This window comes from Acinonyx jubatus, chromosome C2 (genome assembly GCF_027475565.1).
Source record: "Acinonyx jubatus isolate Ajub_Pintada_27869175 chromosome C2, VMU_Ajub_asm_v1.0, whole genome shotgun sequence".
In the NCBI taxonomy this organism is placed as follows: Eukaryota; Metazoa; Chordata; class Mammalia; order Carnivora; family Felidae; genus Acinonyx; species Acinonyx jubatus.
The window spans coordinates 13,602,631-13,625,249 of record NC_069384.1 but is presented as its reverse complement, the minus strand read 5'-3'; the positions used below and the strand labels follow the sequence as shown (position 1 = coordinate 13,625,249).

The 22,619-nt window shown below is 42.3% G+C and overlaps 1 protein-coding gene across 6 annotated transcripts in view; it reads right to left on the bottom strand.

Moving 5' to 3' along the window:
* The window catches only part of TIAM1 (TIAM Rac1 associated GEF 1), a 205,277-nt gene that overhangs the window by 93,160 nt on the left and 89,498 nt on the right, over positions 1 to 22,619 (bottom strand). For all 6 annotated transcript variants that reach the window (XM_015075395.3, XM_027041731.2, XM_053220641.1 and 3 more), the window contains 2 exons: positions 4,256 to 4,480; positions 2,213 to 2,398 (listed from right to left, as the gene is read on the bottom strand). In XM_015075395.3, coding sequence (XP_014930881.1) covers positions 2,213 to 2,398; positions 4,256 to 4,480 — 411 coding nt within the window. The remainder of the gene's footprint in view (positions 1 to 2,212; positions 2,399 to 4,255; positions 4,481 to 22,619) is intronic.

The window sequence follows — 22,619 nt, the reverse complement described above, 5'->3', positions numbered from 1 at the left end:
CCACCCCCAGCCCGCCTGCCCTCACACCTCCTCCTCCCTTGCCCCTCACTTAAAAGAAGAAAAAAAATAAGTCTGGACAAAGGCTAAATTGAAACATGTTTCAATGGGGGGTGGGGGGGGGACCTCTCTGGGGTCAAATGACAACGAGTAGAGGAAAAAATAAGTATCTAATAAATCAGACTGTAAAATTCCCTTCCTGGGATCTCCTGCAGGAACTGGAACAACAAACAGGGGCAGACACCTAACCGGCCTGCTGAACTTGTTCTGTGTGAAGTGAAACCCCTCGTGGAAAAGAGAAGTTTGTGAGGACACACAGGCATATAGACACCCATACTCACACTGCAGCTGAGGACGGTGGGGGGTAAGGAAAAGGAAGCTGCACATAAGGACTTAAATATGCTTCTTAAGGGGCGCCTGGGTGGGTCAGTTGGTTCACAGTCCGACCTCAGCTCAGGTCATGATCTCACGGTCCGTGAGTTCGAGCCCCGTGTCGGGCTCTCTACAGTCAGTGCAGAGCCCTCTTTGGATCCTCTGTCTCCCTCTCTCTCTGCACCTCCCCTGCTTGCCCTTCTCTCTCAAAAATAAATAAACTTAAATAAATAAATAAATAAATATTCTTCTTTAAAGTCACTGACCAAAACGCCTAAATTACTAACCCTCCCATCCCTATCTTCAGCTGGCCAGATTTTACCAGTCTGCCCATCCAAATAAAAGTACACACAAATCACAGATATTGAGATAGAGGCAATTAGAAGGTCTGAAGATAAGTTATGGAAGGATAATAATAAAGTTAGCTCCAAAGGCTTTGAAGAAAATTAAGGCGAGAGCTCTCTTACAAAAATGCCACTTCAATCTACAACATTCTTACCATGCACTAGACAAGAATTTTATTATTATTATTATTATTTTTTTTTTTTTTTTTTTTTTTGCAGAATATACAAACTGAGATTTGGTCAACTTACAAATTGGTGTCTGGGTCTCAGAGAAACAGTCCTAGAGCCTCAAACTGAAAAACATTTGGAAGACTTATTCATCACAGCACACTGACCCATTACTAATAAAAAAAAAAAAAAAAAGCACTTAACAGCTATATGAAGAGGTGGGAGACCAAGAAAGACCAAGGGAGACCAAGAAAGACCAAGAGCTGAGTCGTAATTAGCAGAACAAATCAGGACGCCAGTTTTAATAAGTCCAGAAATTGGTTTAAGACTTCTTTAAAAATGTAAATCTACCCCTAATTATCTGAATGATGACGCTAATCTATTTATAAAGAATACAAACGCCTTTGACTGAATTGCAGCTCTGAATTCAATTGAAGGGTACAGCTGACGAGGGGAGGCAAGCCAAGCCCAGCAGAGCTAAGGTTTTCCAAAGCCGTTTCTGGAACCTGAGACTTAACATTTAATTCCACAGCAAATGTGCTAAGGTGCAGTACATTTTAAGTGGGTGTTGACTTGGATGGGCTGAAACCATGTTACTCGCAATAGCAATTTTTGAGAAGAAAGGAGCCAAACGTACATAAAGCTGTTCGCAATTTAGCAAGTACATAAAATTACAGATTGCAAACACACAACACAACGATGCAATCTGCCGTTCCGGAGGTCAGATGCAAATTCTCCTTCCCAAGCAAATACATATGTTGGGCTGGAAAATCATGGAAGATCTTTACTTTCCTCAAATGCAGCAGGTACAGTTATGACTGTAAAGAACTGATTTCTGAAATTACAGTATTTAAAAATAAAATGAAAGGAAGATCACCAAAGAGATCTGTGTTCAATATATGGGGTGTGTGTGTGTGTGTGTGTGTGTCTGTGTGTGAAAGAGAGAGAGAGAGAGAGAATGCATTTCCATATGAGAGAGCTCTCCGCTTAACATTTCCATAAGGTTAATATAAAAAAAAACTGTATTTGGATTAAAACCAGAACACTGCCTAAAGAGGACATCAGTTACGAACAAACACTAAATGCAGAGATCTCTTAAGATAATACCTTTCCTATTTTCTTTGCAAAATAATTTAGGCCCCATCAAGAGAGGCTTAAGGAATACATTTCAGAACAGACTCAAATGAAGATCTGTACCCACCGCAGAGGACGTGTCAGAAATCCACCCCCAGCAGTGAACTAGAAAAACACTTCAGCGGCTCCTGTCAAGTCCTGCTCAGGATTAATAGTAAAGAGAAATATTTCTTAAAAACACACCGGCTTCGACTCACCAGGGCATGGAAGGATGATACAGAGAAGATTCCAAGGCGGCCCATTGCCACTTTCGTTGGTCGGCTTGCAAAAGCAAGTAGCCTTTTGGGGTTTGGCAGTTCCCCACCTTGGAGGCTAGCTAAGTAACAGCGGTAACGAAATAGGTCCATTTGGAACTGCTCGAGATTCTGCTCCCAAACGAAGATCTACGGTGGTGAAAATATGGAAAAAGGAAAGGCGAGGAAAAGGGAAAACCAAGTGTTAACAGCTTCATCCCACACAAATGTTACAAAACCACACGTTGTCAAGGTATTGATTTTAATCCTAAGGGGTAAACCACAGGTACCCCGAATTTCTTAGGGAACAGCATCTCAAGTATCACTGTTTTTGTAGCTTACACGTTTTTTTCACAAAGACCCACAGTCATAAATTCGGTCTGGTAAACAGAAAGTATATGTCAGCTGCTCTGTGTCCTCTGGTTACAATGTCATGTTTCTGGGCTTTCTAGGCCATCAGCTCCAAGCTCTGGGCCACAAACCCAAGGGAAGTAAAATCTGCAGGGTTGTTACCACTGGAGAATTATAGGACTTACCAGGAGATGACCTTTCATAGGAAGACAAAGAGAAAAAGAAAAGGGAGGTGAATTAAAGATCAGAGCCCAACAGCTTTTGGGAACAGGGGAGTGGCACATGGCCCACGGTGGGAGGCAGAAGACACTAGAAGGTGAAGACCCAGGCTCTGGAATAAATTTCCAACCACAGAGTGTGTCCAAGATATTTCCTCACTTTTCAGAGTGGCAAAACGATACCTACTTCCTAAGACTGAAGTGATATTTAGATGAGATAATGCAAGAATAAGCTTGGCACAGGATGTGGTATATAGCCAAGGCTCAGTGATGTTAACGATGACGTGGACAGTGGTTAATGGCCGATGTCTACTTTTTACTGTGACTTATGCATGTTCGCAGCACTGTTCACAGCGGCCAAAAAGTGGAAACAGCCAACATGGCCCATCAACGGACAAACGGATAAGCAAACTGTGGTGAGTGTGGGCAACGAATCATAGCCGTAAAAGGGAATGAAGAACTGACTGATGTACCCTACGATGTGGGTCCATCCCAAAGCGTGATGTGAAGTAAAGGAATTCAGACGCAAAAGGTCACATGTTGTGTAATTACACTTGTATAAAAACATCCGAAATTGGGGAATCCGTAGAGGCAGCATGCCAGGAGCACAGGGGAGCAATTTAACAGGTATGGAGTTTCCTTCTGGGGTGAATGACAACATCTGGGAACTAGACACAGGTTGTGGTTGCTCAATACTGTGGACGTATGACACGCAACTGGATTGTACGCCTTAACATGGTTAATCGCATGCTACGTGAATTTTGCCTCAGTGAAAACAAAGACAGTGCCAGGTAACAGAGGGAGAGAAACCACGGGAAACCAGCTGCTGGCCCACACCATGCACTGTCCATTCCTGAAACTCACTGATTCCCACGATGATTTCCTAACCGTTAAGACAAAGTTTCAAAGCGCGACTAGATGGCTCATCGTGGACTTTGAAACAATTGAGAGTAGAAGGCACAACCTTCCTGTTACCTCGTGACTGCTTTCTTTTCTTAGCATGAAATATACTTACTTATGATCCTATACTGCAGCTACGCACACGCTTTTTCAAACACACTCCACCTTGCCGAAATTGCCTAAATTTGCATCTCCCCACAGTGGAGCTCACTCGTGAACCGGACAAGGTGGGGAAGGAAAACCAGCAGACGTGGCGATGACAGAGATGCCCCAGAATAGCACAGCAGTGGTGGTGGGAGCGGGGGCAGGCTCCTCTATTAGATTTCTGTCTCCCATTCAATGTAATATTGTTCCCTTCAGCTCGTAACAATCGGCTGCGAACGACGGGTGAGGAACGCTGACAGTCACAATAAAGAATTCAGCAGCCCGGATGACAGGCTGACAAGATAAGCGATGATGCTCCATGATGCCAAGACGTGGAGGCACTTGAAAGACCCATAACGATCCCGCCCAAGTCGAAACATGGAAGGACGATTACCTGATCTAATATAGTCTTCTTCTTCTTCGAATCGGTGACTGAAGACAGCTGCATTTCGCCCATTTTCTTCATCTTCTCATCCATATCAATCTTCTGTTCCAGTTTTTTGATCTCGGACTTCAGGAGGCGGAGCGTGTCCTCTTTGTGGTGATGTCTCGCCACGGCAGCCGCGCAGGCAGAGTGGATGGCGGTGATCCAGTTTTCCAGCTCCGTCTGGCTGGTGGTCTGTAAGGGGGAGTGGGGCGGGGGGGCAAGAAGAAACAGCCGCCTCTTAGGTTATCGGCAGTGGACCAGGGGCGTTTCGAGAGAAGCAATGGCACGGAGTCAAGGTGACGGGTCTGGACACCTCATGAGTAAGGCTAACCTTCCTGACCTCCTCCTGCAGACAGTACATTAGGCCTTAGGCCAGACGAACTGCACCCACTCCAGCCCCCAAGAGCTGTCTGGAAGGAGGCCTCCTCCGTGTCTGCTCACTCTGTGTACTCCCTGAACTCACTTGTTGTGATGGAATGATCGTGTGCATCTCCCCCAAATGCAAAGGTTGAAATTCTCACCCCCAGAGTGGTGTTAGAGGACGAGGCCTCGGGGAGAGGATTAGGTCATGAGGGCAGGGTCTTCATGCAGGGGATTAGTGCTCTCATAAAAAGGCCAGAGAGGGGCGCCTGGGTGGCTCAGTCGGTTAAGCATCCGACTTCGGCTCAGGTCATGATCTCACGGTCCGTGAGTTCGAGCCCCGCATCGGGCTCTGTGCTGACAGCTCAGAGCCTGGAGCCTACTTGGGATTCTGTGTCTCCCTCTCTCTCTCTGCCCCTCCACCACTCATGCTGTGTCTCTCTCTGTTTCAAAAATAAATAAACATTAAAAAAAAAATTAAAAAAAAAAAAAAAAAAGGCCAGAGAGCTAACTAGTCCCCTTCTGCCGAGTGAGGACCCAGAGAGAAGACAGCATTTACGAATCAGGGAGCCAGCCTGCCCCTCCCATGCTGTCACCCTGAACTTGGACTTCCAGCCTCCAGAATGTGAGAAATAAACGTCTGTCATTTATAAGCCACCTGTTTATTTATTTATCCGTTTGTTATAGCAGTCCAAATTAAGACGCCTGTATATGTGATAATCCTACACAAAGGGCTTAGTTTCTAGTTAACAGGGTTGCTACGAAGCAAAGGTCAGTTTCCAGAGAGGGATGTGTGGTTCCAAAGTGGGAATGAGGCCAAGGGACGTTACTGGCCAAGGAAGGCCCAACAGCCCTGCCTCCAGTGAACTGCTGTGACCCAAATCCCAAGGCCCTATGCCAGAGTCAAGCAGCAATGACACAACTAGGGTTGTGGAAGAAGTTCAAGGCAGCCAGATGCAGTATTATGTTCGGAGACACACGGGAGTACCCAGGAAGAGGGGCCACCTGGCAGTGAAGAATGGCCAGGTCACTTTAAAGAAAATGGTAACCCCCAAAAACACACAAGCAACCTCCAAGTGACTCGAGGTGCTCTGAAAGGCAAAAGTCAAAATACAGCTTGGGGGAGACAGTTCATCTGCAGAAACACACGATCACTAAGACTTTAGGAACCCAGTCAATTGAGTATTTATAAGTAAGGACACGCTAGAATGTTCCGGGTATCCCCTTAAGCCCAGAGAGGTTTAACAAACACTCAGAAATTAGATCACTGAAGAAAAGGTCTATTCAGCCACTTCAATACTAAAGTAACAGCCAACATCATTTTCGCACACAAAACACTCATTTTTTTTTCCTCTCTCTCTGATTCGTCTTCTCAGTTTCCAAACTCATCTGAGCGAAAGTCTGCAAACAAAATTCCACCAGCAGGTCCCTATCGGCCTATTACGCTGTACCGACAACCAAAGACCACCCCAGGTGTCTACATTATTTCTGAATTCCATCAGTTTTGTATTCCACAAAGAAAATGACAACAAATGTTACGAAATGGCATCAGCCAATAGAGCCCCGACACACTGGACAAATGTAAACAATGTGGCCGTTGTTACATTTATAACAAAACATGTGCCTCTGTCTAAAGAAGATTTCCATAAGCTAGACATCCTCATGAAAAAACAGCAGAGGGAAGCAAATGGAATCATTTTGTGAAAACTGAGTGGGAGAAGAGATAGCAACACTGGAAATCAGAGGTAAATACTTCTTGGCGGGGGTGGGGACGGTGCCCGTGTCTGTATAGGAGACTCATCTTTAAGGCTTAATTAACTTTGCTTCAAATTTTTAATGTGTATCTCCTCTTAGAAAGTCACTGTCTTACATTTTATCTTGGTAGATCACTCTAAAGTGACTCAAGAGGGGCGCCTGGGTGGCTCAGTCGGTTGAGCGTCCCACTTCGGCTCAGGTCATGATCTCGCGGTCCGTGGGTTCGAGCCCCGCGTCGGGCTCTGGGCTGCCAGCTCAGAGCCTGGAGCCTGCTTCGGATTCCGTGTGCCCCCTTCACTCTCTGCCCCTCCCCCACTCGTGCTCTGTCTCAGAAATAAACATTAAAAAAAATTTTTTTTAAATAAATAAATAAATCATAAAGTAACTCAAGAAAAATTCAGAGTTCCGGGTCCTCCCACATAAGATAAATGCCCCACGCTTGCTCCCGCCTAGGACAAGGTGCAGCGTTGGACCTCGGAGTCTCTCTGTGCCACAGCATCAGGGCGTTTCTTTACTAACAAGTGGAGTTATTTTTCCTCTTTCTTTTTTTTAAATGTGTTTATTAGGGAAGGTATCAGCTCAGATGGAAAAAGAATCTCGTAAGGAAAGCTTCCAGAAAGAAAATACCAAGTGATGGCAAAGATACGGAGCAACCAGAATTATGACGCACTGCTGGCTGCTGGCTGGAGAAGTAACTGGTCTACGTGCTTCGGAAAGCTCTTTGAAGCTACCTAAAAAAAGGTGAATGTGTGCATGCCTTGCGACCCCAAAAACGCACTCCTGGGCACATGCTCAACAAAAATGCATTCATATGCTCACCAGAACACAGGGACCAAAATGTTTATAGCAGCATAATTTGCAGTGGGCCAAACTGGAAACTATCCAAACACCCGTCAACAGCAGAATGGAGAAATGAGTGTGGTAGAATCACACAATGAAACACCATACAGCAATGAGAATGAAAGACTACAACCTGAATAAATTTCACACACTGAGGACAAGAAGGCCGACATGCAAGAATATAGACTAGGATTCTATCTATATAAAGTACAAAAATGGGCAAAAGCAATGCGAGAAGTCAGAAGAGTACCTCTTTGGCAGGTGTCGGGGGGAGGGTGGAGAGCAAATGGAAGAACCCACAAGCCAGGGGGGGCGGGGGGCTCTGGGGCGCCGGCCAAGTTCAGCTTCTCGGTCCGGGTGCTGGTAATGTGCATGTATGACGTGGGTGTACGAGCTAATCAAACACCATCAAAAGGTGTACTTTTCTGTGTAGATATTCTACTTTAAGAGAAGGTTTTTTTTTAAAAACACTAAGATATATTACCCTAAATTTACATCTAATTTCTCTGTAGCTATCCCCCAAAACAATATATTTCAGATTCCATTTTTCTTTAAAAGGTGTCCCCTATAATTTTGCAATGGAAGTCCCAAACAGCACAACCCTTTCGCGGGGCTATGTCTCTGTCGTCCACGGTGTCAGGCAGTATCTGATAAAAATAGCTGCTTCCTTGAGCTGAAACATGCTTTCTCCTTGGTACATGCAGCTCAGTGGAAACAAGGAGCTTTTATAGACTTTAGGAAAGATGGTGTTTTCACCTATTACAAAGGGACACTGTTGGGAGCGTTTCAGATGCCATCCGTGCAGAGGCGGCATGTGCTACTGAGGAGGAGAGACCGTGTCTCCTGTAAAAATAGCAGGTATGTGGATGCTTAGAGCGAGGTCAGCATCCACCCCACCCCTGCCACTGCCAGCTGCCCCTCGCCCACCTCTGCCTCCATTAGACCCTCCACTCCCAAACTCCTCCCGCCCCAAGGCACAAAGAAAAGGAAATCCCTACAAGTCTGACATAAGATGTGAAGAATTGACGGAAAGAGCTGAAATTCCCTGATACAGGCTCTGCTTTTTAAGTTACAAACTTAAATTTTATTTTTTTTTAATTTTTTTTTTAACATTTATTTATTTTTGAGACAGAGAGAGACCATGAACGGGGGAGAGTCAGAGAGAGAGGAAGACACAGAATCTGAAACAGGCTCCAGGCTCTGAGCTGACAGCCCAGAGCCTGACGCGGGGCTCGAACTCACGGACCGCGAGATCATGACCTGAGCCGAAGTCGGATGCCCAACCGACTGAGCCACCCAGGTGCCCCACAAACTTAAATTTTAAAACAAAAATATGCCTCTAGAAGGGACCCAGGGCAATTTTATGAATGGAGAAACCAAAGCTCAGAAGAATGAGGGATAACACAGTAATTTATTATAAACCTCGATCTCTACCAATTCTGTGCTCAAAAAAACATTTTATTAAATATGCTACACTGCCCCTGAACCCCTAGTTCTCAGCAATTACCCCAAAGCCTGGGCCCCCACAGTGTCATTAGTGCTATACCTGTAATATTTGGAGCCCCTCCTAAGGATGTAGGGGGATAGAACTCGCCTGCTCCCTTTAAAGTTCGGTGTGGCCATGTCACTTGGTTTTGTTTTTTTTTTTTTTGTTTTTTTGGCCAATGCATTTGAGGAGAAGCGGCGTGTGTCATTACAAAACAAAAGCCTGATTTGCCCCCATTCTTGTCCCTTGGCTTACAGTCATGGAAGCATGTGTCGAGATGAAGTGTCTGTCAGCCTGGGTCCCTGAAAGTCCAGGACAAATACAGCTTCATAGCCAATGCCCATCAGACAATGAAGAGGTGTGGTAAGCCATGGGGGTATGAGGGTTGCTCCTTTCTACAGCATAACCTAACCACCGTGACTGATGATGCACTAGCTATGCTCAAAAACCCTTCTAAAGAAATGCTTTTAGAAGAGTCTATAGAACACACTTTTAACCTCCGAGAAGAGCCATAATCTGATAGGTTTTATAGAACAACAGCCTTTTCCTCTCTTTACTTAATGGAAGCAAGGTCCCAGGCCCCTTCTTCCCTCCACCTTTTGAGGGTCTCTGCCAAACTCAGCCAAGGGCAGCACAGACTCCAATCTGATGCCTTAGAGTTTATGTTTACACCCCAGTTAAGAAGTGGAAAGAAATCACCTGGCTGGCTCAGTCGGTAGAGCGTGTGACTCTTAATCTCAGGGTTGTAAGTTTGAGCCCCACGACAGGTGCAAAGGTTACTTAAAAATAAAATCTTAAAGGGGGTGCCTGGGTGTCTCAGGCGGTTAAGCACTCAATTTCAGCTCAGGTCATGATCTCACAGTTCGTGGGTTCAAGCCTGCATTGGGCTCTGTGCTGACAGCTCAGAGCCTGGAGCCTGCTTCGGATTCTGTGTGTGTGTGTGTGTGTGTGTTTGTCTCTTTCTCTGCCCCTCCCCTGCTTTCTCAAAAATGAAAATAAACATTAAAAAAATGTTTTTAATAAAAAAAAAATAAAATCTTAAAAAAAAAAAAGAAGTGGAAAGAAAGGAAACTGATACTAGTCAATGAAGCTAAACATCCTTTGAAAGATGTTTATTTACTTTGGGTAGACCAGCTATCCTGAAATTTATTTATTTAAAATAAAGAAAGATGGTGATTGCCAGGGGCCAGGGGAAGGTGGGACTAATGAGTTAGCATTCGGAGTTTTGGGTTTGCAAGACGAGGAGAGTCCTGGAGACGGACAGTGGTGACGGGTGTACAAAGATGCAAACGTACTTAACGCCACTGATCTGTACATTTAAAAACAGGTAAGATGGTATGTCACATATACTTTACCACAACTAAAATTTTAAGGAACAAACAAAAGCACCAAACCCCATAACCTAGAGAAGGATACACAGAAAAGTCTGATCACCGCTTCCTGAAAAATTTATCCATCATTCGTTCTAACCATTCAGCATGCCTCGAGCCTCCAAGCTTCTCTGAAACCTGTCGGTGGCTGAAGGCAGTTCCATTAGAGAGAACTTTTGCTCCTGCTGCCCTGTATAAACAATGCAGCAGTCTCGGCCTTTCTCTATCATTAAGCCACATCTATTTCTAAGAAGCGCAATTCACTAAATGAGCTTTCTGAAAGGGCCTGTCCGTTCCCAGGGGCATACACAGAGAGGGTGGGCTAAGTCCACCTGACTGCTGTCAACAGCGAGTTAAGTAGACAAAACTCTGAACAGTTCGTGGCAGTTTATAGGCTTAACAATCCAGAGCTGCTCACAGCAAATCACCAACTTGATAGAATGTTTCCCAGTGTGGACTCCCCAGGATTTAAATTCTGACATGCTAGAGAAAGCTTTTCAGAGCCGCTACCTTTGCATTACCTTGCTGAAGCAGGCAAGTTTAATTAGGGACATCGGGTCTACTAAAGGGCTCTCTGTCAGAATCCAGTGGTTAAAAGGGCAGGAAGGAGAGACACCCCCCTCCCCATGGTGGAATCCTCTTGACTTCCTCCACGGTCATCAGCTTCAATTAAACAAACAGCAGCAGACAGGTAGCAGACAGAATTTTATGATTCTTCCTCTGTCTTCTAGAAATGATATGAAAACTGTATAAAGTTCAGTGAAGGGAATATGCAAAGTTCTTGCCAACAGAGGGATATAATCAGAAAAAAGAAATGCATTTTGCCTAAGAGCCTCTTTGAGTGCAGAGTTAAGATGCACTTTATGTATTCATTATGTATTTAAATAGATCTAGCTTCAATTATCCAACCGAATGGAGGGTACTCAGTGATTTCAGATAATCAATGGTTTACGTGAATGGCAGGAAAAGGGAAATTCATTTTAAACGAGAGAAATTCTAGGGAATATATGCCAGATCTAGGAAACTAAAATTTCAGATAATTTGAGTTTATAGGAGCACAGGAATAATTGGAAAGTAGATTGAACTTCTTTTTTCCATCTAAAAAGAACAACAACAAAAGGGAATAAAGTTATGTGTTTTTAAAAGGTTAGTTGGGAATGAAGTTCCTGTATGAATTCTTGAAAGTCTTTTCTTTCATTATTTCTCTCTTTAACATATTCTAGAATTCTACTTACACAAGGCTTAAGTAAGCTATCACTTTTTAAAATTTCCTTATATAATCTCTACACCCAAAGTGGGGCTTGAACTTACAACCCTAAGACCAAGAGTCGCATGCTCTACTGACTAGGCCAGCCAGGTGCCCCAGTAAGCTATCATTTTTAACACGTGTAAAGAGAACAATATGGAAAAAGTCATAAACTGGGCACTCTTCCCTCCCTACCCCCCAATCCCTCACCTCTCTACCCGCTCACTCACCCAAGGTAAATTCTTTGGGGAAGAGAGGCTCCAAACTCTAGGAAAACAGGCACAAAAGGAGGAGGAACCTTTTGCTCCAAACAGGGGAATAAATGGAAGCCTGCCCAGTTAAATGGCAAGGGCAGGATGCATCTCTGGCAAAGCTGAGTAGCCCCACAGAAAAGGCCAACAAATACTGTCAAATGGACACCCTCAACAAAAAAGGTTTTACCATCTGTTCATGCTATAAAAGCCCCAGTAGATGGCACAAACGATATCCAAGCACTTTTTTGATATTTCACATTTAAATATGATCAGATAATGAAGAATCGCCATTTGATGAAAGCCTCCAGCATGAAAGGCAGAGACTAGAGCACACAGAAGAAAATACATAATGAAAAAAAGAGAAACAAAGCCTGCAGCCACATTTCCTGAATATTCAGCAACATCCCCAAAGATGGAGACACAAAAGAATCTAAAGCTATAAACAATAAACAAATGCATAGGTTACACTGAAAAAGGGATGATAAGGTAGAAAGGAGGGAGGAAGACAAAGGGAGAAAAGGAGAGAAGGACAGAGGGAGAGGAGAAGAAAGGAAAGAAGGAGGAAGGGTAGGAGGGAAGGAAGGAGAGGGAGAGAGAACAAGAAAGGGAGGGAGGGAGGAAGAGACTGGGAGAAAGGGGAAGGAAGGAAAAGTAGGAGGGAGAAGGGAAGGAGAGAGAAAAGGAAAGGAAGAGAGAGAAAGGGAAAGCTTTTAGTAATAAAAAAGAGATAACTAAAATTAAAATCTCTTTGAGAAATCATAACCCTGGTGATAGAAAATTATTCTAAAGCTTCAAAAGAGAAAATAAAGCACACACAAATTATTCAGAAATGATAATAAGTGAACAAAGCACATTTTCCAACCAAAATTTCAAATTACTCAAAGATTATTCAAGTAAAAGGTAGAATAAAGACATTTTCAAATATGAACCATTTTGTAGGAAATTATTACAGGTTTGTTCGTTAATGAAAATAAAGGAGAAAAAAGGATAACTTGCAATCCAAGATTCTAACTAGGATGGTGAAGGAAAATCCAAAGTAACTATTATGCCTGTGGCCTAGAGAGCAAACAGATTGGAGCAGGACAATAAAGGACCTGGGATAGGTGGTCTCCAGGGAACAAAACAGTACTAAGCAACTAGGTAATAAAGTACAGATGTAGAAAATACTGCTAAGTAAGTGTAAAAGTAAATAAATGGAGCAGAAAATAAGAGGCAGGCATTAACTACAGGAAAAAAAAACCAAGAAGTTGTTCAAGAAAGGAAATCAAATGATAGGATACTAATTGGCCCAGCAGCTAATATTATTTATATGGTCATAGCATGGAACACCCTAACAGTATAAGAGAGACTACTGATTTAATCCTAAATGTTCATACAACTATATAGGAACATGAAGAAAGGAGAATTCATATATAATATAGCTAAATATTCATCTGTCATCACAGAAAGTCAGTAGTTAATGTCCAAAGTTAATTTAAAAATACTATAAGCATGTTAATGAGAAATGAGGGTAAATGCAAGGGGAAAAAGAACAACTAAACAAAAAAAAACCTAGCTAAAATAATTGAACATAGTTACTTTGGGGGACTAAGGCTGGGGGAAGAGGTTAAAGAAGGATAAGAATTTCACTCTTAATTTTTCTTTTTTTTTTTTTTTCATTTTTTTTAACGTTTTATTTATTTTTGAGACAGGGAGAGACAGAACATGAACAGGGGAGGGTCAGAGAGAGGGAGACACAGAATCCGAAACAGGCTCCAGGCTCTGAGCTGTCAGCACAGAGCCCAACGCGGGGCTTGAACTCACGGACCGCAAGATCATGACCTGAGCCAAAGTCGGCCGCTTAACCGACTGAGCCACCCAGGCGCCCCTTAATTTTTCTTTTAAGGTTAATTAAATTCTTTAAAACCATGTGCTCATATTGACTTTATACAAATTTCAAATAATGAGAAAAGGAAGATGAATACTGTCAGTAATATATTATTTGGATAATACATTAATAGTATACAAATCATATACTAAAATCTAGCTCAGCCACAATTATATTCACTGTCCTTTTAACATATGTGAGGAAATGTCTGAACACACTAATAGTAGGGCATGTGCTGTAAACATTTACTGCCCTGTGTATTCATTTTGTACTTCAACATCTATACTCTTCATCAATACTCTCCTAAGAGCTAGGCAAATGGAGCCCCATATTTTGAAAATACCCCTTCTGGTGCCTGAAAAGGACAGGGTCCAGGAGGAACCCTCCACACCCAGTATACTTTCTTCCCTTTGGGGAGTTCAATAAGCTATGTATGCTAAGGAGCTCTTGGACATGAGTCGATGCCTAGTGGTTGTTCCCAATAGCCTATGTGGTATTTCTTTCACTAGATTGCATGAGATGAGCCACCAGAATGGTTTGAAAAGTTGATATGGGGTGAGTCAAATTCTCCATATAGATAAAAAATTTTGCCTGGGGCTCCACACATCTTAGGAGTTCACCCTTCTTCACAACTAATCCATGTCAAAACCAAAGGTAAATATTTCTAAACTTTTTAGAAAACTGGCTAGGGGCAGGGAGATGATCTACAGTGATGAGAAAACAGGACTCAGCTATAGACTAAGGCAGCATTTAAACCAACAGAAAGAACAAAGACCAAACATCCAGTTTGTCTTATCTGCAGAAAGCATGAAGTTAGAGGGAAGACCAAATTAGGATCCAGGATGATTTCGACAAGTTCATTAGAAGGACAGAAACCACAAACATAAAATCTCAAAGAAGTCAATTTAACTTCTGCACTTAGAGTTCTGGAAACATCTATTAAAATAGGATGGTAGAGACCTTGTAAGAGTTGATTCTATGGGTTTGATACACCACAAGCTCAGTATGAGTCAACAGTTAGGTGTGGTTCCTAATAAATTAAGGAACTGACACTAGCATTGTGGAAGAAAATGGGAAGAGCAGGAACCAAACTGCAGGGAGGCTGCACAGGACTGACCTCAAGGGAGACAGGGTGCTGGGTTCCAGAACTATTTACAAGGAGGAGTATCTACCAAGTCCACTTCACGCCTCTTTGTAAAAGATGACTTCCAGAATTTTCCTCAATCTGGCTGGCCTTGTTCAGGACATGCGTGCCAGTGACTTTTGTCAAGTCCACATAGAACCAGATGTGGCACTTCAGGATAACCATCCAGAGCTTAAGAGCCTAATAAAACTCAAAGCCTTAGCCTCTTCCCAGGGAAGCCACACTCAACTTCTGTAAAGATCCTTATTTAAATATTTTTTTTAACGTTTTTATTTATTTTTGAGACAGAGAGAGATAGAGCATGAACAGGGGAGGGGCAGAGAGAGAGGGAGACACAGAATCAGAAGCAGGCTCCAGGCTCTGAGCCATCAGCCCAGAGCCCGATGCGGGGCTCGAACTCACAAACCGCGAGATCGTGACCTGAGCTGAAGTCAGACGCTTAACCGACTGAGCAACCCAGGCGCCCCAAGATCCTTATTTAACAGAAATAAAAGGAACTAGTCACTTTTTCTTTATTGTTAAAATGCAACTATAACATTTAATGAGCATTTGCTGGGGGCATCTGGGTGGCTCAGTCCATTAGGCATCCAACTCCTGATTTCAGCTCAGGTCATGATCTCGTGGTTTAGGAGTTCGAGCCCAGCACTGCCAGTGCAGAGCCACCTGCTTGGGATTCTCTCCCTCTCTCTCTGCCCCTCCTCCTTTTGTTCTCTCTCTTTCTCTCTCTCTCTCTCAAAACAATAATGAGCATTTAAAAAATTATTTTAAAAATAATGAGCATCTGCTATCTATAAGACATCTGACTTGGATTATTACACCCAATCCCCAACCCACCATAATGGTGTAAATACTATTCTTTTGTTCACTAGTCTCTTTTTCATACGCATACTATACCCTCATACAAGTGACTTTCTAAATGATACGAAAACTTTCTATAGAAAGGCAGTCCCCCCACGGAGATATTCTCTACACTTCTTTAGATATATCATTGCATATGATTTTCCATCCAGTCAGGAGTCATTCTTACCCGGCCTGCTAATTATGTTCCTAAGACATGTGATGTAGAAATAAAAACCTAATATTAGGATATGTTACCATAAAAGTCATGGAGCTTTTTGGAATTGTATGTAACACCCAGCGGTAATGGACAAAGGAAGGCCCTGAGAGGAAACTCTACTTCGTACGTGGTAGATGCTGGTTCTGCCTTCCAGTTGGAGGGAAGTCTCTAAAGCAGTTTCAGTGCAGGAACTATAGCCTCCCTTTGCAGACAGCATAGCACCTCTTCTACGCAAGGGGCTCTAATATTCATGCCCATTCCCACCCCCATCCTGCCCATAAAACCCCTTTTCTGCTTTTGCCAGTAGCATGAATCTCCTTACCATGGGCAAATCTGAATAACAGCATCAAATCAGCAGCACACTGGCTCTGTAAACCATGCACAGTGAATTGAGCCCCGGGGCTGGAATAACCTACAAATTATTTCCATAATCGTGGTTGATCTCCCTTGTGTTAACCTCACCCCTAACCCACACAGGTTTCTTTCAAACCTAGCCCCTCTAGAGTCATGTGGATTACAACAAGTAGAAGGTAGAAAATGCCCTCATAGGTCCTGAACAGCAGTAATTTCTTCTGAAAAGGTTCATTTTGTGCTCTATCCCACGTAAGTAGCCTAAAAATTTCACCACCACAAGAGGACACAGAGGTTTTCATGAATAGGTCCTATGTTGCCACAAAAGAATTTTATTCAACGTGACCTATTGGATATTTAGATTGTACTAGCAATTTTATGGCCAAGACGGTCCTTTCAAGAGGAATTCACATCAGCAGAGTGTAAGTAAAATGAGTATCCTGAAACCGATTAGATTATCATCTAAACTGCGTAGTGAGGCAAGAATGGCTGAAATATTGAAATATTCCCCAGTGAATGGCTTAATTCCAAGAATGAGAAACAGACCCTTTTGACTGTGGTCAGTGATTCCTGCCCATGTTCTTCTTAGGGTAAACAGTAATAGAAATAAGATAAATAGTATGCTTAGACAGTAAAAGATTTTAGAGAAAGAGGGGCTTGGTTTGAATCCAGCCAACACTCAGTGACTGTGTCACTTGGCGTCTAATTATTAGCCTTTATAAAAGCCTCAGCTTCACCAAATGGGAGACACAGTCCACATTAATTGGCTAAAATATGGATAAACCATCCAAGTCACTGATTGCTGTACGAATTAAATGTGACTTATGATTTTGCTTTCATGTGGAACTGAAAAACATAAAACAAATGAACAAACAAAAGCAGAAACAGACTCATAAATACCGAGAACAAACTGGTGGTTGCCTGGGGGGTGGAGGAAGGGGAATGGGCAAAACAGGTGAAGGAGATTAAGAGGTATAAACTTCCATTTATAAAATAAATAAGCCACGGAGATGGAAAGTACAGGATAGGAAATACGGTCAATCATACTGCAATGATGTTGTAGGGTGACAGATGGGAACTATGCTGATGGAGATAATCACTGCCTAATGTATGGAATTGCTGAATCACCATGGTGGCACCTAAAACTATGATATATCAACTATACTTAAATTAAAAAAATTTTTAAGAATTATATGTGACTCACATTATAAAACACTTTCCAAGATGGTGGCATACAAGAAGGGCTCAGTAAAAGATAGCTGCTGATATCACATAATATTGTTATTGTTGTCATTGTTAGCTCTAGTTAGCTATTCCCTCATATACAAGAAATCCAAGTAATAAAAAGTGATGCCAGATGCAGAAAAACAGTGGTTAATAAGCTATACAGAAGAATAGTTTCATGACTCAGAGCATGTAGATTTTTTAAATAGGATACACAAAAGCACTATCCATTAAGGAAGACCTGAGAAATTATATACATTAAAATTAAAAAGTCACAGGGCATCTGGGTGGCTCAGTCGGTTAAGCCTCCGCCTTCGGCTCAGGTCATGATCTCACGGTCTGTGAGTTCGAGCCCCGTGTCGGGCTCTGCGCCGACAGTTCAGAGCCTGGAGCCTGCTTCCGATTCTGTGTCTCCCTCTGTCTCAGCCCTTTCCCCACTCTGTATCTCTCTCTGTGTCTCAAAAATAAATAAAATATTTATTTTATTTTAAATTGTTTATTTTATTTTAATTTTAAAATAAAATTAAAAACTAATAATAAAAATTAAATAGTCAGATTAACAAAGGATATCTTTAACAGAGTAAAAAGTGAGCCACAGTAAAAGCACAGTAAAAAGCGATACACAAAGTATGTACAGAAGTGCCATGAATCATTAAGAAAGATAACCCAATGGAAAAACAAGCAGGAGACTAAAATAAGCATTTCACAAAGATGATGTTGAAATGGGCATTAACCACCCCCCACCACCACCAAAACATGGTCAGGGGCACACTAATGGCTTACAAATGAAAAACTAAAAAGATCTGACAATACCAAGTGCAGACAAGGATATGGAACTCCTTGAATTCCCTTAGGCTGCTGATCGGCACATAAATTATCATTTTGGAAACTGACAGTATTTAGTAAATACGAATGCGGGGGCACCTGGGTGGCTCAGTGGGTTGAGTGTCCAGCTTCAGCTCAGGTCATGATCTTACGGCCCGTGGGTTCAAGCCCTGCGTCGGGCTCTGTGCTGACAGCTCGGAGCCTGGAGCCTGCTTTGGATTCTGTGTCTCCCTCTCTCTCTGCCCCTAACCCACTCGCATTCTATCTCTGTCTCTCTCAAAAATAATTAAATATTTAAAAAAAAAAAATTGAAAAAAAAAAACGAATGCGTACATTGACCCCATGACAAACCGATACCAATCCTAGGTATATGCCAGCAGAAATGTGGACAAACATATCCTGAACACAGACACAAGCTTACTCTAGCAATACTGCTCATGGTCCCTCCAAATTGGGATCAACCCAAACGTACCCAGGGACAGGATGCTACACAACCCAGGTAGCCTGGATCTGTTGCAATTTATACCTGTTATCCTGGCATAATTGTTTATTGAGCTGCCATATCTCTCAAAACTGGCTAGTCTCTGAAGTGTCCTGATGAGTTCATCAGTAGAAATGGTAGAGTAAAGGACCTCAAAAAACTGCTCCTCTGTGAAACCAGTAACATCAGCAAAAATCTTCAAAATTGGCTTTTTCAGAGTTCCAGCAACTAATTAGGTCTTGCAACAATCAGGTGCTTCTATTGGAAAAAAGCGATAGCTGAGTCTCAGAACAGAAAGGTTTGAAGACATTTTTGCTTGGCTTATTCCCATCTTCATCTCCCCATCTCCACAAGCATGTGAAAGACAGCGGCCTAGCAACCACTGGAGGGGGCAGTGAGTTCCCACAAAACAATGTCCTCAAAGAATTGTCATCATTTGACATATGACAGTTCGCAGGAAACCCCCATTCACAGGGCTTGTTGCTATTTGACCTCAGAACTCACTTGTGCAGCTAGTCATTACTCCAAGGGGAGTTTCTGAAAACTAATCAGGAACAACTGTTTAATATCACAGCTGCCTGAGACAGTGATGACAGTTGGGGCAAGAAAAGAAGCTAACCAAGAAACTTTTTTTTTAATGTTTATTTATTTTTGAGACAGAAAGACAGAGAGAGAGAGAAGGAGAGAGAGAGAGGGAGAGAGAAAGAGCAGGAGAGGGGCAGAGAGAAAGGGAGACACAGAATCTGAAGCAGGCTCCAGCCTCTGAGCTGTCAGCACAGAGCTGGACATGGGGCTCGAACCCCCAAACGCTGATATCATGACCTGAGTAGAAGTCAGACACTTATCTGACTGAGCCACTCAGGCACCCCGGGAAGTTTTTTAATAGCTGGGGAAAGATATTCATAAGCTATCCATAGTCCAGGGAATCTAGAAAGTCATGTACATGTATAAGACTGTGCATACATTCACAAAACCCTAAGAAGGCCCTACCCTCACCCCTCTGGCTGCCCTTGAGACTCTGTGCAAGCAGAGGTGAAGGCTAAGGCAAGTTATTAATCAGCTGTCTGAGTGTTGAAGACATAGAAGTCCTTGGGAAAGAATGGATGTCTAATCGCTTCCAGGCATTTAAGGAAATCTTTGCAATCATTTGCTGACTACTAAACTAACTGAGCAGAGACTTCAGTAGCCACACATCACAAAGAATAAATGTTTTATAGATTTCAGGAAAGGCAGTTAACAAACAAGCAAGAGTCACAACAATCAACTACAACAAACACTGGGGGGAGAGGGGGGACCTGGTTTCAAGAGTCACCACATTATATTATTTAACATGGAGTTTTCAACCAAGTAGCTGTGAAACATGCAAAGAAACAACCAAACATGGAACACACACAAGGAAAGAAACAGTTAATAAAAACTATCCCTAAGGAAGTTCAGATAGTAGACTGCTAAACAAAGACATTAAATCAACTATTTTGAATATATCCAAAGGACTAAAGAAAATCATGTCTAAGGAAGTAAAGCATAAGAATGATAATCTCACCAAACAGAGAATATCCATAGAAAATTAAAAAAAATTTTTTTTCAGAGAATCAAATACAAATTCTAGAGTTGAAATGTAGAAAAATTGAAGTGAAAATTTCACCAGAGGAACTCAACAGCAGATTTGAACTGGCAAAAAAGAATCAGTGAACTTGAAGTAGGTCAACTGAAATTATCCAGTCTAAGAAACGGAACAAAAAAAGAATGAAGGAAGATGAACAGAGTCTCAGAGACTTGCACTATCAAGCTTGCTAACATAAACATAATGGAAGTCCTAAAAGAGAAGAGAAATGGAAAGAAACCTATTTAAAGAAATTATGGTTGAAAAATTTCCAATTGTGGTTTAGACACATGCATCTAAACATCAAAGAAGCTCAAAGAATTCCAGGGAGAATAAACTGAAAGAAATCAATACCTACAGACATATCATAAGCTGTTTAAATACAAAGACAAAATTCCCAAAGTACCAACAGAGAAGCAACGCATCTAATAGATTTTTATTTTATTTTGAGTGGGCTCCATGCCCAAAGTGGCACTTGAACTCATGACCCTGAGTTTAAAAGCTGCATATTGTACCAATTGAGCCAACCAGGCGCCCCAAGAAGCAACTCATCTATACAGGGGATCCTCCTAAGATTAAAAGCTGATTTCTCATCAGAATCCATGGAGGCCAGATGGCAGTACAAGAATACTTTCAAAACACTGAAATAAGACCGTCCGTCGAGAATTCTATATCCAGCAAAACTATCCTTCAAAAATGAAGGAGAATGCAGACATTCCCAGATAAACAAAAGTGTCCTGGCTTGGATGATAAGATCCAGATTTACTCTATCCAGCTAGTAGCCTGCATGTGTGTCTGTGGGTGAGGAATGGCTTATAGGGTGCTAGAAATTTCTGTTTCTTGACCTAGGTGGTGGTTATGTATTCATTCTGTGACATTTCACTGACCAATACATTTCTGTTTTGTACACTCTTATTTTTTTTTTCAATGTTTATTTGTTTTTGAAAGTGACAGAAAGAGTGAGAGAGAGCAGGGGAGGGGCAGAGAGGGAGACAGAGGATCCAAAGTGGGCTCTGCACTGACAGCAGTGAGGCTGATGCAGGGCTCAAACTCACAAACCAAGAGATCCTGACCTGAGCCAAAGTCAGACACTTAAGCAACTGGGCCACCCAGGCACGCCAGATCATAATTATTTTAATGATGGAGGAGGAATAAGCAGAGGTCCTTTTTTTGTAATTTTTTAAAATGTTTACTTATTTTTGAGAGAGAGAGAAACAGAGTATAAGTGGGATAGGGGCAGAGAAAGAGGGAGACACAGAAGCTGAAGCAGCTCCAGGCTCTGAGCTGTCAGCAGAGTCGGATGTGGGGCTTGAACTCACGAACCATGAGATCCTGACCCGAGCCAAAGTTGGACACTTAACCAACTTGGCCACCCAGGTACCCTTTATGTGTGCTTTACCTCATTGACTGATTGATTGATTGATTTTAAATTTTTTTTAATGTTTATTTATTTTTGAGACAGAGAGAGACAGAGCATGAACGGGAGAGGGTCAGAGAGAGAGGGAGACACAGAATCCGAAGCAGGCTCCAGGCTCTGAGCTGTCAGCACAGAGCCCAACACGGGGCTTGAACTCACGGACCTTGAGATCATGACCTGAGCCAAAGTCGGACACTTAACTGAGACACCCAGGCGCCCCTTTACCTCATTGATTTAAAGAAAAACAAAAAACAAAAAACAAAAAAACAGATGCTTTTGGCTGTCCACACACAAATGACCACTTTATATTTCTCACTTTAACTGCCCAAATGCAAATAACTTAGGGGCCAAACCCAGAAACTTGGTAAAATAACCTATTATTCTTTTCCACGCCTTTAATCCAGCTCTCTTTTCTGCATGGAATATTCTCACTGGCCATTGATCCAATTCATCCTTTAATATTCATGACCAGGCCTTCCTATACTACAAAGATCTACCCCTGTGTCTATCTCCCATGTCACATATGAACACTTTTGAGAGCATGAACTGTGTCAAAATCTTCTTGTTCTCAATAGCACCATGAGAAGCATGTAGGAAGCACGGACTACAAGTTGCATTACAAGTTGAATTTCTGCATTATGGAAATAAACGAGGGCAGCCTTCCTAACTACCACAGCAAGAAGTTCTGGCAGAATGCATCAGAACCGACCAAACTCAAACAATTCCCCATAAAAGCAAATGTTAACCCTGCAGTGATGAGCAGGTTTTTGTTTTTTTTTTTTTTTTAAAAACACAATTAACACTCCAACTTCAAGAACACTGGGTACAAATTTCTGATAAGATGAGGAAATTATTCGGGTACAGCTAGTCATTTCTGGGATGTCACTGTTTTATTTTATGAGTAATGTTAGAAGAGAACATTATGATGAAAAATTTTGACAGCTCAAATCATTTCTAAATTAAGGAATTCATCATCTTTTTCTGAAACTCTTCACAAATGGTATTGAGACTACATTGACGAATCCTTCAACCCACGGCAAAGAGCGCAAGC